The sequence below is a fragment of the Belonocnema kinseyi genome, chromosome 8 (assembly GCF_010883055.1).
Source record: "Belonocnema kinseyi isolate 2016_QV_RU_SX_M_011 chromosome 8, B_treatae_v1, whole genome shotgun sequence".
NCBI lineage: Eukaryota > Metazoa > Arthropoda > Insecta > Hymenoptera > Cynipidae > Belonocnema > Belonocnema kinseyi.
This window is the reverse complement of record NC_046664.1, coordinates 41,326,944-41,345,031: the sequence shown is the minus strand read 5'-3', so window position 1 is coordinate 41,345,031 and position 18,088 is coordinate 41,326,944. Positions and strand designations below refer to the sequence as shown.

Sequence of the window (18,088 nt, the reverse complement as noted above, 5' to 3'; positions counted from 1 at the left end):
GTTTGTGCAAAACCGGTTACTGTCACATTATGTCACATCAGTCAAAAATGTTGATTGTTAGAAAATAAATAGAAGAGATTGTTTCAAGATTGGCTGTTATAACTGAGGATTAGCGAAACAAACAAAAAAATATTTTTTTGCGGAATAAAACAGGTTGTCAATCGCTGTAAATATGGCTAATAAAATAAAAGCTGTGATGATAGATCTTAGTGGCACTCTACACATTGACAATTTGGCTATTGCTGGCGCACCAGAAGCTCTGAAGAGGTTTTAATTTATTTTAATTTCACTCTAATACATTCTCGTTTTGTTTATTCATAAATCCTAATAATTGGAATTTCCAAAAATGAGCGTATCATATAATTAAAGCAGTGTAAAAAACTAACCTAAAATGGCTGATGCCGGTATTTTAAAAAACATTGATAAAAATATTGATAAAATGATGAAACCTTAAATTTTACATTTTTAAACTGATGTGTCATTAAAAAAAAAATAATATTTGACATTTTAATCCAGGAAAAGTGTTCGTTTTAAATTTAAAAAAAAAACAGTTGAATTGAACTAAAAAATGCCAATTATTAACAAAATACTTGAATCCTGATCAAAGAAAGATTTTTCAGTCAATAAAGAGGGAAATTTTCATGAATAATGCAGAATTGTTAAAATGAAAACAGATGAATCTCCGAAAGTTTCAACTCATTAATTTTCAATTACGTAGTTAAGAGCTAATTTAAAAAAATATTTTTGAACGAAAAAATAAATTTTCAACAAATTAGATACATTTTTAACCAAATAGTTGAATTTTTAATCAAGAAGATTAATTTTGTATAAAAAAGATAAATTTTCAACAAATTACGCAAATACTCAACCAAATATGTAGTTAAATTTTTAAACTAAAAAGGACAATTTACAGCAAAAAATAGAAGAGATCAATTTTCATTTGAAAAATAAATTCTTATTAGAAAAACGAATCTTCTACAAACCAGTTAAATTTTCAACTGTAATTACAAAATTATTATTATTTTAAAATTTCAACTCTTTGATTTTCAATCAAATATTTAAGTGTCTACTTCAAAACATAATTAAAAAAAAGAATTTATCAACAAAATGTACACATTTTTAAGCAAATATTTGAATATTCAATTAAGAAGATTCATTTGGTAAAAAAAAAAGATTTTTCAACAAATTGAATAAGTTTTCAACCAAATAATTGAATTTTTACTAAAAAGTACGATTTTTAGTCGAAAATGGAAAAGTTAAGTTTCCATTTAAAAAAATTAATTCTTAATACAAAAAACGACTCTTCAACAAAATAGTTAAGTTTTCAACTCGAATTTGATCATTTTTATAAGTATTATTATTTGAATTATCATTTCAAAATTTTTATCATATTATTTTTAATATTATTTAATGATGTTTACTCGTTAATTTTCAATCAAATAGTTGAATTCCTAAACTAAAAAAAAATCAAATTTCAACCAAAAATAGAATAGTGAGATTTTTTATTAAAAAAAAAAAATAATTGTCAATAAATTAAACGAGTCATCTACAAAACATTTGGATGTTCTGTAAAACAGTTGAATTTTTCTACCAAACTGTTGAAATTTCAGTACAAAAAGACCAATTTTATATATAAGATAGTTGAATTTTGATCCTGAAAATATAACGCGTCAACAAAAAAGTTAATTTTCAATAAAATAGTTCAATTTTGATTTTAAAAAATTATTTTTTTTTTAATGATTCTAAAAAAATTTGAATTTTCAACTCAAATTGCTAAATATAAATAAATTGGAATTTATCCCTTTATTATAATGAATTTGAAAATAGAAATAGAAACAAATATTAATTTTAAAATCTAGAAAAGCAGAAGGAATCTTTTTTATAAGATATTTTATATTTTTGATTAGTTTTAATTGTTTTCTTTAATTTTTAACAGTGGAAAATTCAATTTTTAATTTTGTTTGATTTTCAACAATTCAATTATAATTTGTCTTTAATTTTTAACAATATAATTTTCAAATGTTGAAAATTGAAGAAAATGTTGTTAATTCAATCATAGAACATTTAATGTTGTATTTTCTTTTATTTACCATTTTTGACTGTTGTATACAGTTAAAAACAAAATTGTCTTTAATTATCTAAAATTTTCAACTATTGGAAATATAATTATCAATTTTATTCAATTTCCACTTGGTGAAGATTCAATGATCGATTTTCCTTAATTTTTATTCATTGAAAATTCAATTTTTACTTTTGTCCAATTTTTAACAATTTAATTTTTTTCAATTTCAAACAATCAATTTTTCAAGTGTTGATAATTGAAGAAAATCGTATTTTCAATTGCTGAAAATTGAAGAAAATGTAGAATTGAATGTTCAACAGTTGAAAATTTAATTCTTATAAATAAAAGAAAATTGAGAGTCACCGAATGGATTCTCTGCAAGTAATTGATAAGATTTAAAAAAATGACAACTCAGATCATCTTGTTAATTCATTGGAAATTCATTCACGGGAATATAAAAAAGTTCGACAAACAAAAAAATTGGTTAAATAAAGAATTTTTTTATGTTTAAAATCGTTCTCACAATTAAAAATATTTTCTCTTTAAAAAAAATAGCTTTTATATGTATACTTTTTCGTCCGAAAAAATATTTTACGAAAAATTTTTCAATTCAAACTCGGAAATACTTTTTGGTCCGAAATTTTCCGCGTAATTCAAATATTGCATTCTTAAATAGAAAATTTAAAGAGAACACAAAGAATTGTATAGAATTTAAAGGCAGCATGTCTACTCGTACCGAAACTTCTAAAACCGTAGACACGGCCTGGCTAAAAATAAAAAGATTTCTTCACGCTAAACACCTAAATTAAATTTATTTTAATGCTTTTATGAACAGGCTTCGAAATGCAAAGACCACAATTAAGTTTGTAACAAATACTACTAAAGAATCGAAAAATACTTTATATGAACGTTTAATAAATCTTGGATTTGATATAAAAAAGGAAGAGATATTTAGTTCGTTGGCTGCTGCGAGACAAACAATCATTAATCGCAAATTAAATCCACTTTTGTTAATTGACTCTGCAGCCATGGAAGATTTTCAGGATTTGGTAAATTCAGGAAAACAGGATGCCGTTGTAATTGGTTTGGCACCGGAGAAGTTTAATTACGAAGAATTAAACAGTGCTTTCAGGTGCGTCGATTATAATTCAGGATTTTTTTTTAGTAGATTTAGGATTCACAATATCCTAGGATATTTAATTTATTATTTATAAGTATTATTGCGTAAGGGGGTTGTAGAACAGGGTGTCCACTCTAATCCTGTAAAAAAATCCTTGATAATTCCATGTTATTTTCAGATGTAATTTTGATAGTGTGGTGCCAATCAAGTATTTCATATTTTTTTAAACAATCGACTCGAAATATGTATACAATTTCCCGAGTTTAACATAAATAATGGTTTTTTCAGCCCTTGTAAATATGTCTCTAAATAAGCAAAAATAGAATTATTCTTATGTAAAATTGAAAAACTGTTTGTTCAGTTGTTAAAGTAATTTTATTAAAGGATAAGTATTTCTTAATGGTGCAATTTCATAAAGAATAAATTAATATGTTCAATTTAAAGAGATTTGAAAAGTTATAATATATTCTTCAATATTTTATCACCATCGAATAACTAAATAAATAATAATAAAAACATAATTAATCGTTTAGCTTTTCCCTAAAATTTATGAATTTGAATAATATATAATATATATTATATGATATATAATATATACATAAAATTCATTGCATATTTATCATAGTAATATTTAAAAGTAATTAGGTTCTTTTGCATTAAATGTAATTTAAAATACTTCAAATTCCTAAGATTTTCAATGAAAATATTTTATTTTTAACAACATAGAAAACTTTTTAACCAAATAGTTGAATGTTAACTAAAAGAGATAAGTTTTTAACAAAAAATAAGAACGAATTTTTAACCAAATATTTCAATTTTCAACCAAAATGATGGTTTTTCAAACAAAATGGTGAATCTTCAACAGGAATAGATAAATATAAAACTAAAAAGATGATATTGCAATTAAAATTATGAATATTTAGCTTCAATAGCTTAATTACACAGCCACACAAAAAAAAGTGTGCGGATCTGGTAACAAGACACACGTATTCCTATGGGTTTTGGGGCGCTGAATTCAAATTCGGTATCAAAAATCACCCATCACGTCATGGTTGAGCCATAACCTCAAAAAATGACCAAAAAGCATGCACTGAGGCAAATAAATTTCAAAATAATGCCAGTGATGCAAATTTTCACTTCAAAAACATGTCGACAACTGTAAAGGATCAACCCTTGCCTGATATCAACTTATTTAACATAACTTTACCCAACAGAACCTGACCTCACCTAACCTGAATTAACAGAAATTTATTGAACTACACGTAAAGCTCTGGAAACATATTTTCCCAGTAGCAAATGTGTGCTACATCGAATGGGTCAACTCGAGCCTAACCTAGAAATAAATCTAACCTAACCTAACCTCACGAAACATAATTAAACTGATTGTGTTGTCCCGTTGTGTTTGCGGTACCGTTTCGTTCAGGGTCGGCTTAACCTACATAGATCTTTAACCTATCCTAACCTAACAAAACCTGACTTAACCTAACCGATTACGCTGGCAACCCTGTTCTTGAGTACTTTCATATATAAGTATATATCCCTTAAATTCGCTAATGTTTCAGACGCTAAATTGAAAGAATGAGTCTTTGATGGACCACAGATTCGAATATTGATAAGAGATACTAATTTCGTGAGCCACATGACGAAAATGGAAATGGACGCTTGGGAAAGTTTTAAAGCAGTAAACGCAAATTTCCTCGGTAACAAAAAAAGTCCAGACTACGAGAATATTGTTGCGAAAATGTTAAGAAACTACAAAAAGTTAGGCTGCTTGATGAATTTAAAACTTCACTTTCTAGATTCTCATCTGGATAAGTTTCCAGAAAATGTTGGTGATTTCAGCGAAGAATAAAGGGAACGTTTTCATCAAGACATAAAAGTGATGGAACAGCGATATCAGGGTAGATGGGACGAGGTCATGATGGCTGATTTTTGCTCGATGTTGAAAAGGGAAACGAATGTAGGTCTTAAACGTAAGCGTAACCCTTTGCATCGTTCCTTCGAAGAAAAAAGGACACGTTATAGCAGGCAGAAAATAGACTGAAGTAGGTCTATAAATCAATGTAATTACGATAAAAAGCAAGATAAAATGTAAACACGAAAGATAGTATAAATATATCCCTTAAGTTTAAGAAAAGCAGAGATAGGTTAAGATCGAGTTAACTTATTAAATAAGCACACATTTAATACTGAGAACCGTACGCTTTATAGCTACACGTGTGGTTGAATTTCATTCGGTTAGGTCAGCTTTGTTAGGTTAGGATAGGTTAAACTTCTATGTAGGTTAAGCCGAAGCTGAATGAAACGGTACCGCAAACACAACCGGACAACACAATGAGTTTAATTGTGTTACGTGAAGTTAAGTTAGGTTAGGATAGGTTTGATCTCTTTGCAGGTTAAGCCCAAGCTGATTCAAACGGTACCGCAAACACAACGGGACTACACAATTAGTTTAATTGTGTTTCGTGAGGTTAGGCTAGGCTAGGTTAGATTTATTTCTAGGTTAGGCTCGAGTTGACACATTCGATGTAGCACACATTTGCTACTGGGAAAATATGCTTCCAGAGCTTTACGTGTAGTTCCAGAGATCTCTGGTAGTTCAATAAATTTCTGTTAATTCAGGTTAGGTGTGGTCAGGTTCTGTTGGGTAAAGTTATGTTAAATAAGTTGATATCAGGCAAGGAATTGATCCTTGATCCTTCACAGTTGTCGACATGTTTCTGAAGTGAAAATTGGCATCACTGGCATTATTTTGAAATTGATTTGCCTCACTGCATGATTTTTCGTCATTTTTTGAGGTTATGGCTCAACCATGACGTGATGGGTGATTTTTTATACCGAATTTGAATTCAGCGCCCCGAAATCCATAGGAATACGTGTGTCTTCTTACCAGATCCGCACACTTTTTTTTGTGTGGCTGTGTTATCAACAGAAAAACAAAATTTCTATGAAAAAAAAGATCAAATTATGACCAAATATGACCAATTTTCAACTAAAAAAAATTCAGTTTTAACCAGATAGTTGGATTTTCATCTAAAAATGATTCATTCTCAGCCAATTGGAAAAATTAATTTCCAACCAAAAAATTAAATTTGCAGTCAAAGTCTTCAAAATTCAACTATGATAATGAGTCTTCATTTGGACTAGTTGGATTTTGAACTAAAAAGATGCATTTTAAACCAGAATGATGAAGCCTTCCCTGGAATAATGAAATTTTAAACAAAAATTTGAATTTCCAACCAAAAATGGAAGATAAATTCTCATTTAAACAAATGTATTTTGTACCAAAAAATTAGATTTGCAATGAAGGCCATAATGATTAATCTTCAACTGGAATAGATGAAGTTTAAATCAAAAAGATGAATTTTCATCAAAGAAGGTTAATTTTCTGAAGAAGAAAACCAATTTTCAACAAACTTCATGAACTTTAAATTAAAAAATATCAATTTTAAATCAAAAATTGATTAGTTAAATTTTATTTTTGTAACTAATATGACATAATAGTCAAATGATACTTTCAACCAGAGATGAATTTTTAACTATAATGATGCAATACTTAACTGCAATAGTGAAATTTTCAGTTGAGAAATATAATTGAAAAAAAATAGAATTTTCAACATAATAGTAACATTTTTAACTTAAATATTTAAATTATTAGTAAAAAGAAATTAATTTTCTACCAAAAAACAAAACAAATTTTCAACAAAAGAAATAAATTTTCAAACAAGAAATAGGAATTCTCAAGGAAAAAGTGTAATAGTTGATATTTTAACCGAAAGATTTCAAATTTAAATGAAAAGCAGTTGAATTCAGCAAGAAAAAAAAAGAATTTTCAACTCAGTAAGGTTTTCCAGTAATGTGAGGAAAAAATGTCAATTCAAATCTTGAGTTTTCAAGCAGAAAGGTGAATTTTCAACTAAAATTTTAATACTTTAACTGGATCAGTGGAATTTTCAATTAAAAAGATAAATCTTCAACCAAAGAGATTAATTTTCTATCAAAAAGAGCGAATTTTTCACTTAAAGAGATACATTTTTAACCAAAAATAGAATAATAACTCTTTGAGTTCAAACATTAATTTTGGACCATAAAACAACGAATTTTTAACAAAATAGTCAAATTGAGTAATCTGAAGATATTTTACGAATAATGCAGAATTGTTATTTAAGTTTATATTAAAATTTTAAAAACATATAAGACACGCCCTCGGAAAAACTCCATATTTTAAAGAAAAATTCCCTGAAATTTCCAAGTTTTCCCGGTATATAAAAATTCCGAATTTCTAAGTTTTCCTGATGAGTAGACACACTGTAAAAGTTAATGTGGCGTTGGCGCAGATTTATTTGGTTGTATCGACCAATAAATGTTATACCAAAAAGAGCCAATTTTCCTCTTAAAGAGATAATTTTTAACCCAAAAACAGAATAGTCACATTTTCATTTGAAAACCTAATTATGAACCATAAAACAGCGAATTTTTAACAAAATAGTCAAATTGAGTAATATGAAGATATTTTAAAAATAAGGAATAATTGTTATTTAATTTTATATTAAACTTTTAAAAACAAATTAGACAGGCCCTCGAAAAAATGCCATATCTTTAAGAACAATTCCCTGAAATTTCCAAGCTTTCCAGGTTTATAAAAATTCCAAATTTCTAGGTTTTCCTGATGAGTAGACACCCTGCAGAAGTTAATGTGGCGTTGGCTCAAATTTATTTGGTTGTATAGACCAATTAATTAATAATTTAATTAATTATTATAATTAATTTAAATAATTTAATTCAATTAATTATTTATAATCAACAATTGATTAAATTATTATTTATTTATTTGCAGATTAATTTTGAATGGCGCATCTCTTATAGCAATACACGAAGGTCGTTATTATAAAAGACCAGATGGTCTCGCGTTAGGACCTGGAGCATTTGTTAAAGGCTTAGAATATGCAGCTAATATTAAAGCTGATGTTATAGGAAAACCTACCCCACAGTTTTTCAGAGCAGTTCTCGGTGATGTAAAACCCGAAGAAGCTATTATGATCGGCGATGTAAGCAACATTTTTAATAAATATTATGTATCACATCTGACCAGGCTTCGAAGTGATCTACGGAACTGAAAAAAGTATCCAAAAAGTATTCTTATAAAGAAAATAATATTCTCGAAAATAAAATACTTAAAATATTAGCATTTTTAAATCAGTCAAAATACATTTTTTAAGTAAAAAAGTAATGGTAAAATATTTGAAACTAAGAAAATAACGAATTTTCAAGAAAATAGATAAATTTTAAACCAAATAGTTGAATTTTAAACCAAGATTTTTCAATATAAATTTCCAACTTTTATAGTTTGAAAAATGGATATTTTAAATATCCATTTAAATATTTTTAATATTTTAAACTAAAAAAATAACGAATTTTCAAGAAAGTAGATAAATTTTAAACCAAATAGGTGAATTTTCTACCAAGATTTATCAATATAAATTTTCCACTAAATAGTTTGAAAAATGGATTTAATGCTAGTTTCTCAATTTTTTAAACTAAATAGTGGAATTTTTTAAATAAAAAATATCAAGTTTTAACAAAAAATGGCATAGTTAAATGTTAATTTAAGAGAATTGGTCTACTATAAAAAAAACGAATTTTCTGAAAAAACAATGTTTAATTTTGTACCAAATAGTTGAATTTGCGACTAAAGTCGAATTTTCAAGCGAACAAGACGAATTTTTACAAACCATTTATACTTTCAACAAAATAGTTCATTTTCAACCAGTCAGTTTAATGCTCAAGAAAATAGTTACATTTTTAGTTTAAAAAAATAATATTTAAAAATAACAAAAAAAAAAAGAAAGAATTTTCAACTAAAATTATGAACCTTCAATAAAAAAAATTAAATTTTAAAAGAGTATTTCAACTTTAAACTTATTAGTGGAATTTTCATAAAAAATAAGATTATTATTTATAGTCAAGTGTAACAGTAGATATCAAACAAAATATTTTTATTATGAAATAAAAAACCTCAAGCCTCAACTAAAAAAGATTGATTTTCAACCAAACATTTGAATTTGCAAACCCAAAAATTATTTTCTACAAGAAAATGATTTATCAACCAAATAGTTCAGTTTTATATTAAATTGTCGAATTTTCGAGCCGAAAATTCAGATGTTATACATTGTAGAATTTTAAACAAAATGTTCATTTTCAAGCAAAACGGATTAATTTTTATCCAGTCAGTTGCAATTTCAATCAAATAAGGTGAAACTTTACTGGGAAAATAAATTTGAAACCCAAACCATTTTGTTATTAAAAAAAAAAAAAAAATTTAATTTAATTGTTCAACTTTTAAGCCAAAACCAAGAAGTATGACTTTTAACAAAATTACAAAATTTTTTACAAAGTATTTCAATTTTAAAACAAATAATAAAATTATTAATCAAGAGAATTATTAATACAAATTACAAGAAATTATTTACTTTAAATTAGGGGGAAATTGTTTATTTTTTAGTAAATTGCTAAATATCTCATTTAATTATGTATGTTGAATGGTAAAATGAAAATTTGAAACCTGTAAAAACATGAACTTAAATTAAAATCATTTTGAAATGCAATGAACTCTTGCCTATTTCAAGGGCTGCGAAAGGTAAAAATTTGCGTGTTTCAAGGCTGGAGTCCGCACACCTATGTCGCGATTCGTCAGGTAATTTTCGTCAAGCGATATTCATTGGCTGCCCCGGCCATGTATCGATACTCGAGCTGTAAGCATGTGCACGCATTAGCGCATCATGCATGTCAGTGGTTTTCAAGGGTTTTTGTTAACTTACGACGTGACAAACATAACATTTCCTTGAAACATTGCAATTTGCCAACTAAAAATCAATATGATAGAATCAAAAAACGGCTCAAATATTTTACAGAATATTAATAATTGTAGCATCACGTCACGGTCATGATAGGATAGGCGGAAATGTCAGGAAGGTCAGCATAGTTCGTACATATTGACATAGGAATGCATACGCTTTTTTGGAAAAAATATTCTAAAGGTAAAAGTAAGTTATAAATGTCTCAATAGTAATATTTTTCAAGTGAAGAATGAATTTGCGCAATTCTATTCCATCCTTTTATCGGTTGAAGAGCTTTCAGTTTCACGAAATACAATCAACTATCCGAAATTTGAGGTTAGAGTACCCGATTCTGTTCAAATGGATCTGATACCGCTAAACTCAAATTTTGGACATTTTATTTCGTGACACTGACAGGTCGTCAATCGACAAAATAATAGTGGAATTTTTAGCTGAAAGGATGCATTTAAAACTAAAACGATGAATCTTTAAATGGAATAATTAATTTTTAACCAAAAAATATGAACTTTAAACAAAGGACATGCGATTTCAAAGAAATAGTTGAATATTAGTTGGTATTTCAACAAAAAACATTTTAATTTTAAATAAAAAAACAGTTTGAATTCAACCAAAAAGAAGAATTGTCAACAGGATTTGAATTTTAAACCAAGAAAAATTTATCATTAACCAGAGAAAAAATCTCTACCAACGTCTTGAATTTTTGAAAAAAAAAAATATTAATTTTCAGAGTTTTTTAATTTTGTAGAACATAATAAATAAATAATAATAATAAATAATTATAATAATTAATATAATAATAAATAATAAAATAATTAAATAATAAATTTTCAACAAATTAGGCACACCCTCAGAAAAATGCCATATCTTTAAGAAAAATTCCCTTAAATTTCCCTAAGTTTTTTAATTTTTAAATTTAATATGATTAAAATTTTGTAATCAAAATTTTCAATTTTCAATCTGTAACTAAAATGATGCAATATTTAACTGTATTAGTTAAGTTTTCAAGTAAGAAAATTAATTTTCAACATAATCGTAAAATTTTGAATTGAAATATTTTAATTTTCAGTTCAAAAAATTAATTTCCTACCGAAAAACAAAACAATTTTCTAACAAAATAAATAAATTTTGAACTAAAGAGATGAATTTTCAATTAAAATGACGAATTTTCCATTAGAAAAATTATTTTTTAACAAATGAGTTTAATTTTCAACCACGAAAGATGAATTCTCGACGAAAAATGTAATAGTTGATATTTTAACCAAAAATACTTTGAATTTAAATAAAAAACAGTTGAATTCAGCGAAAAAGATGAATTTTCAGCTAAAAAAATTGTTCAGTGATGAGAAAAAAAATGTCAACATCTTGAATTTTCAAGCAGAAATATGAATTTTCAACTAAAATGATAAATATTCGACTGGATTAGTAGATTTTTCCATTAAAAAGCTGAGTTTTCTACCAAGATTAGATTTCTACCAAAAAGGGCGAATTTTTAAAAGAGATCAATTTCTAACCAAAAATAGATAAAATAAAATTAATAAGAAAATGAATTTTACACTTGACAATTATTACTATTTGAATATTTATGACTTACTTTTACGATTAGAATATTTTGTCCAAAAAATAGTATGCATTCCCATGACATGCTAAAATAGTTCATTCAAACCAACGGAGAACTTCCCGCTCTTCGGACCTCTTTTTAATTGGTTTTTAAACAATTTGCAATTGTTGTGACCAATTAAAAATATTTAAACAATTATTTTTTTCCCAAGAATGTGAAAAACAATCGTATTTTCTGATTGAAATACAATGCTTTGTCATTGTTTGGAGTGGTAAATTAGTCTAAAAAAATTATGTAATTATTTTAAAAATTATATGTTTATTTTCAAAATTTCTAAAACTTGACCCGACCCAGAGATGTCCACTTTTTTCAAATTGGCATCCTATGCTACTTTTTGTTGGACAATTACATAATTTTGATACATTTCTTCTAATGTGTAACAAATATATATTTGTTTAAACAATTTTTATTTGCCCAAGCAGTTATTTTTTCAATAACTAAAAGAATGAAATAAAATAGAAGACATGGAATTAATTACGATTTTAAAAGTATATTTGGAAAAGTAATTATTTAAACATATTATATTGATTTAAACAATTAAAAAGTGGCAAATGTATTATTTTAATACACTATACAGTCAGAAACATAATTTTATGTGTTCTATTTTTTTTTTCATTTTTTATGCTATCGAAAAAAAACTGCTAAAGCAATTACAGATTGTCTAAACAAATATAAATGTATCAAAATTATGTAATTATTCAACACAACGTAGCATATGATACTAATTTAAAAAGAAACTTGATATCTCTGGCTGAATTTTTAGAAATTTTGAAAATAGACAATAAATAATTACATAATGTTTTATAAAAAATGTATTTCAATCAGAAAATACGATTATTTTTTTACATTTTTTGGCAATAAATAATTGTTTAAATAATGTACACTTGTTTAAACAATTGAAAATTGTTTAAAAAGTCATGGTAAATATTCAAATTGTCCATTAGTAAATATTTGTATAAAAAAGACGAAGGAAATTGCTAAAAAGTAACAATAATATGTAAAAATGTACTTGTTTTATTTTTGGGTTATTTGTGGCGCTGCGGGGAGGATAGGGTTAAGTTGGAAATAAAAGTTATTAGTATGGTTTTATTTCGTAGGAACTCCTCTTAAATCCCTAAAAAATTTGGCTTGTTTCGATGAAACCCTGGAACTGAGTACAATTTTTCGAAAATTCAAAATTTCCCCAAGTTGATTAAATAGGAAACGGAAACTGGGGTGGGGGGCTGTAGCTCGAAAGTCGTTTTTTGGACCACCCTATTAGACAAATTTTTCTTTAATTGTTTATATTAAAAAAATATTTAAAAAGTTGTCAGTACGATTAATTTTTTATATCATTTTACTGAAAAAAGTAGCTTTACAATTTTAAAAAATATGTTTAAAAAGTGTTGAACTTTGAAGCTTGCATCTCATATCAATTGAAAGTATTTAATATTAAATTAAACATTATATTTTAGGATGTAAGAGATGACATAGCTGGTGCACAAGCAGTGGGAATCAAAGGATTTTTAGTACAGACAGGAAAATATCGTGTTGGCGATGAAAACACAATCACACCACCACCAGCAAAGGTCTGCGAATCTTTTGTTGAGGCTGTAGAAATTATTCTAGGTGATCTTTAAATCAATGTAGAGTATTTTCGACATTTCACGCATTTAAAATGATTAAAATGCAGTTTGTTATTGGGAAAATAAAAACGCGATATATTCAGGTATATAAACCTTAATTTACTTTAAAAATACATGAGGATGAAATTTAATGAATATATACATTCAGTTTTAATTTTAAATTATGAAAATTTATTTTACAATATGAGACTCGATGGCACGAAGAAAAGGGAGTAACAACTTAATAAAGCTAGCATCGTATTAATTTCTATGTACACGTTGACGTTCTAAACGAATAAAATTGTATTCACACAAATTCAATAAGTTGTTCTTGATTTTATCAAACATATCAAACAATTTTGAGCTCTCTCGAGTCATTTTAACCTTCCGTCATCATCACTCGCATTCTGACACTCTTATAAACTGAGGTCACGCCTCTGGTGGGAGGCGCAGTAACTATTAACGCACTTATAAAAAAATCAGGTATTCACGCTAAAACTGAGTAATTTCACTGTTGATTTGCTGTGGTTTTCTTTTCATTATATTCTAATTAGTAGAATATGATTTTATTGCTACTCCAAAGATTCTACTATATAATATTTATATTTTTGATCATTTTTAAAAAATAAATTAAGAAAAGAATCTGTTTTAAAAACGAGATTTTGGCGAAGACTTTCACTAACTTTGCTTCATTTCACAGCTTATTCGTACAACAGTTCCGTTGATTTGGGTTTTTTATGCGTATATGAAATACAGTTAGGAATAATCACCTACTTTGTCACCGTAAAGAATCAGGAACACTTTTTCAGGGACCATGAACAAAATTCAGTTTACTTGACTGGTCGATAGTGCAGCATCAAATCCGTTGAGATTTTCCAAATAAAATGCTTTACCTAAAACACGTAACAGTTATATTTTGTATTTTCTAGGTGAAACCCCAGAAGATAAAAAAATTAATTTTTAACAAAGTTTATATTATATGTTGTATTCTTCATAATATATTAGTATCATCGATTAATTATATACTTAAATAATATTAAAAGGATCATTCATAATTTCTTGAATTTGTCTCTAAAGTCCATGAATTTGAAAAATATTTTTTTTTAATTTTATTTTTATCTTCTTATACATAAAATTCATTGTATATTTATGTCAAATTAGAATTCTGAGCCAGGTATATTACTTTGAGAACGGTAACGAGACTGTGAATATAACAGAGAAATAAATTCTCTGAGAATTTATGAGAATCTCAGAATTTATTTTAATTAATAGAAAATTGCATTTTTTCGTTAACTTTTCGGTTGGAAATTCAACTCTTTTTTTGAAAGTTTGTCTTTTTTATTTGAAAGTTTACCTGCTTTAGCAGAAATTATATCTTTTATTGATTAAAATGTGACTGTTTGGTTAGAAATTAAGCTATTACAATATTTTCTTGGAAACTTAACTATTTCGTAGAAAATTTACTTTTAGTTTAAAAAAATGAATAGTTCTACTTATAAAAAAATGTATTTTTTTTATTACGAATTCATCTATTTTAATACAAAAATAAGTTTTTTTGATGACAAAATACGTCTTTTTGAATTGAAAATTTAATTTTTTCGTAGAAACGTATTTTTTTGTTACAAAAATTCAATTTTTGATGTTACTGAGTTAACTGGAATCTTTTTTGGATTAAAACTCAACTTTTTTTTTTTAGTAAGAAATTCTTTTGCTTTAAGATAAATTTCATATTTTTTGATAAAAATGCAACTATTTGCTAGAGAATTCAACAATTTTGTTAAAAAGTCGTCCCTTTTGGTTTAAAATTTGTCTTTTTGGAATGAAGATTGAATTTTTTTGGTAGAAAATTATTTATTTAAAAAAAATTCAAAGTTTGATTGTGAAAACTCGACTAAAATATTTTTCAACAGAAAATTCAATTATTTTTTTGAAAAGTTATATTTTTGATTTAAAACTTTATCTGTTATAGAACAAATTTTATTTTTTGTATGAAAATGCAACTTTTTGGTTAAAAATCGTTCTTTGATTGGTAATTCAACTAATTTGTTTAAAACATTTGGTTCAATCGCTTTGTTAAGAAATCACTTTTTTTGTTAAAGATTTATATTTTAAGTTGAAAAGTTATCTCGTGGGTTAAAAGTTTAATTATCTGATTATAAATTAATCTTCTTGAACTAAAAATTCAACTACTTGGGTCAAAGTTAAGCTACATTGTGAAATTGTTTTTTATTGAAGGCGTATGTCTGGTTGAAAATTTAACTGTTTAGTGGAAAATACTTTTTCGTTTAGAATTCATTTTTTAACAGAAAATGGAATTTTTCCATTTTTAAGATTCGATATTTTTTAGTAAAAAATTTTCGTTTTTTTTTTGTAAAAAAATTATTTTTTAGTTTGAAACTTCCTTTTTTTGTGTAAAAATGTATCAGTTTCGTGGAAAATTAATTTTTTGTTGAACAGTCATATTTATTGTCAAAAAATTGCCTTTTTGTGAAGAATATTTGTCTTTTGGTTTGAAGGTTCAATAATTTTGATAAACTTTTGTTTATTTTTTGAGTGAAAAATCTTTATTTATTGGAAATTCGTCTTTTTGGTTTAAAAATTCTTTCCTTTTGTTGTATAAATTTCATTATTTTTGGATTAAAATATAAACTATGACACTTTTTTGTTAACAATTTGTCTTGTTAAATTGAATATTCAACTATTATGTTAAAAATTCAATTATTTTCTTGAAAATTTCAGTATTTTGCTAAAGAGTTATCTTTTAAAGAAGAAAAAACTTTTTTTTGTTTTAAATAAATTACTACACTTGAAACTTTTGAAGTATATGGAACACTGTAATTCCTGAATATGTCTGAGCTAGAAAATAATGTATATTCAGCCACTGATATAACCTGAAAAATAAAAATATTGTTAAAAATAATAAATTCTTAAATTCTCCTAAATTCTGTCATATTCTCGGTTATATAACCTGAACTTAAATTCTCGAGAATTTAAGAACTCTAGGTCAAATTAATGTGGGTACTATTCGGAAAGGTTAAGCTGCGATACGCCACCTGGTGACGTAAATTTGAACTAGAATGAATAGCAACGATTTTCAAGATGCATTTTCATTTATGCATAAAAGTGTTTGAACCATTTTTTTTGTGGAGTTTAAAGTATTTATTGGATAATAAAGATAAGCCTTTATCGGAAACAAAGTGTTTTAGATGGAATTGACGTGTTATACAGTGAGAAACCACACTTTTTGACAGAAAGATTTTCCTACAAAAAAATATTATTGTTCTCTTTATTGTGAATTTCAAAAGATTCTAAACTTAAACGGACTTATTTTGAAGCAAAAATGAAGTCACATGAAATAATGAAGTAATTGTATTTTTTTTTTTTAATATTTCACAAAAATGTGTTTTTTTACTGTATAAGATGGAAACTCTATCTAAAAGTATTTGTTTTTGATGAATATTTGTTTTTAGTATTCAATAATTGTTTTATACTTCACAAGACAATCGTGAAAACGCTTTTATGCAAAAATTAAAATACACGTTTAAAATTTACCTACTCTTACTAGTTCCATTTTTCGGCACCATGTGGCGAAACGGTAGACCACCATTCTCAATTTTAAATTAAATTTGAACCGCTTCAAATTCCTAACATATCAAGTAAAAATATTGTATTTTCAACAAGATAGATGAATTTTTGACCCCAAATAGTTGAATTATCAACCAAAAAGATTACATTTCAACTAAAAAAAAAAACATTTTTTTTTTAAATACATGAACTTTTAATCAAATAGTCTAAATTTTCAATTTAAAATATAAATTTTTAACCAAAAGTGGAAATAGTTAAGTTTTCAGGTGTAAAAATTAATTTTGAAAAAAGAGGCATTTTCAACAGAAGTGATGAATCTATAAAACAAAATGTATTTTTAATAGAGCAGTTCAATTTTCAACAAAGTATAGTTCCATTTTCAATGAAAAAGAATGCTTTTCTATTAAAAAAGACCAATTTTCAACAAAATACATAAAATTTCAACCAAACAGTTATATTTTAAGTCAAAAATATCAACTTTCAAACAATGAGATGAATTTTTTACGGAAAAATATAATTTTTCAACTAAAGAAGTGAATTTTCAACCTAAAGTGGAAATATTAAGTTTTTAGATAAAAAGATTAACTTTGAAATAAAAAAAGGGGAAAATCCAACTTAAGCAAGCGAAAAAAGTATTCTAAACTGACCATAATTATTCAAATAATATAACCATGAATTTTTCTGCGATCAGAAGTAAATACCTGGTTTTTGAAATTAAATTCCAGGTCTCCTGGTCAAGTCGCCACCCTGATATTAAACTTCAGTCCGGGAAAACTGGGAATTTTATGAGGCCGAGAATACCCGAGAAATGACAGTGAAGTTTTATTTCAACAATTTTTTAAATAGTCAGTTGAATCTTTATGTTTTTCAATTATGATATATTATTCAGTTTACAATACGTAATTCGAAAAGCTTTCACTTACATATTTACTATTTTGGATTCTAATTTTTAAGGGTACATTTTTCATTTAAACAATTTTAAAATGCAGTTTCAAAGACATAAAAAATTAACGATTAATAGCGTTTGAAATCGAAAATTTCGGATAAAAAATATTGTTTTGTTGATCAAGCAAGTATTAACCGTAATTATTTTTTAAATTGACTTTAATTTTAAAATTGAAACTATATATTAAGGATTAACAAGTGAATAATAATATATTTTTGAAGACGATTCGGAGTCGGTTCATAATTTAAGAATTTCCATATTTAAACGTTGAAAATTAAACTGTTTCAATTATAAAA

General features: G+C 26.0%; 2 protein-coding genes across 2 annotated transcripts in view; one reads left to right on the top strand and one right to left on the bottom strand.

Annotated features, from left to right (window-relative positions):
* The first annotated feature begins 6 nt into the window (after positions 1-6).
* LOC117177760 (haloacid dehalogenase-like hydrolase domain-containing protein 2) lies at positions 7-13,582 on the top strand. Its single transcript, XM_033368669.1, has 4 exons — positions 7-267; positions 2,898-3,194; positions 8,020-8,230; positions 13,112-13,582. The coding sequence occupies exons 1-4, from the start codon at positions 173-175 to the stop codon at positions 13,274-13,276; spliced, it is 768 nt and encodes a 255-aa protein (XP_033224560.1). The 5' UTR covers positions 7-172; the 3' UTR covers positions 13,277-13,582.
* Positions 13,437-18,088, bottom strand: part of LOC117177758 (WD repeat-containing protein 48) — a 40,182-nt gene continuing 35,530 nt past the window's right edge. Inside the window, exon 10 of the mRNA XM_033368667.1 lies at positions 13,437-14,154. Coding sequence (XP_033224558.1) covers positions 14,092-14,154 — 63 coding nt within the window. The 3' untranslated portion in view covers positions 13,437-14,091. The remainder of the gene's footprint in view (positions 14,155-18,088) is intronic.

Coding starts and splice junctions, on each gene's coding strand:
- LOC117177760 (XM_033368669.1), top strand. CDS start 173: ATGGCTAATAAAATAAAAGCTGTGATGATAGATCTTAGTGGCACTCTA. Junction 3,195..8,019: donor GAATTAAACAGTGCTTTCAG/GTGCGTCGATTA, acceptor ATTTATTTGCAG/ATTAATTTTGAATGGCGCAT. Junction 8,231..13,111: donor AAGCTATTATGATCGGCGAT/GTAAGCAACATT, acceptor ATTATATTTTAG/GATGTAAGAGATGACATAGC.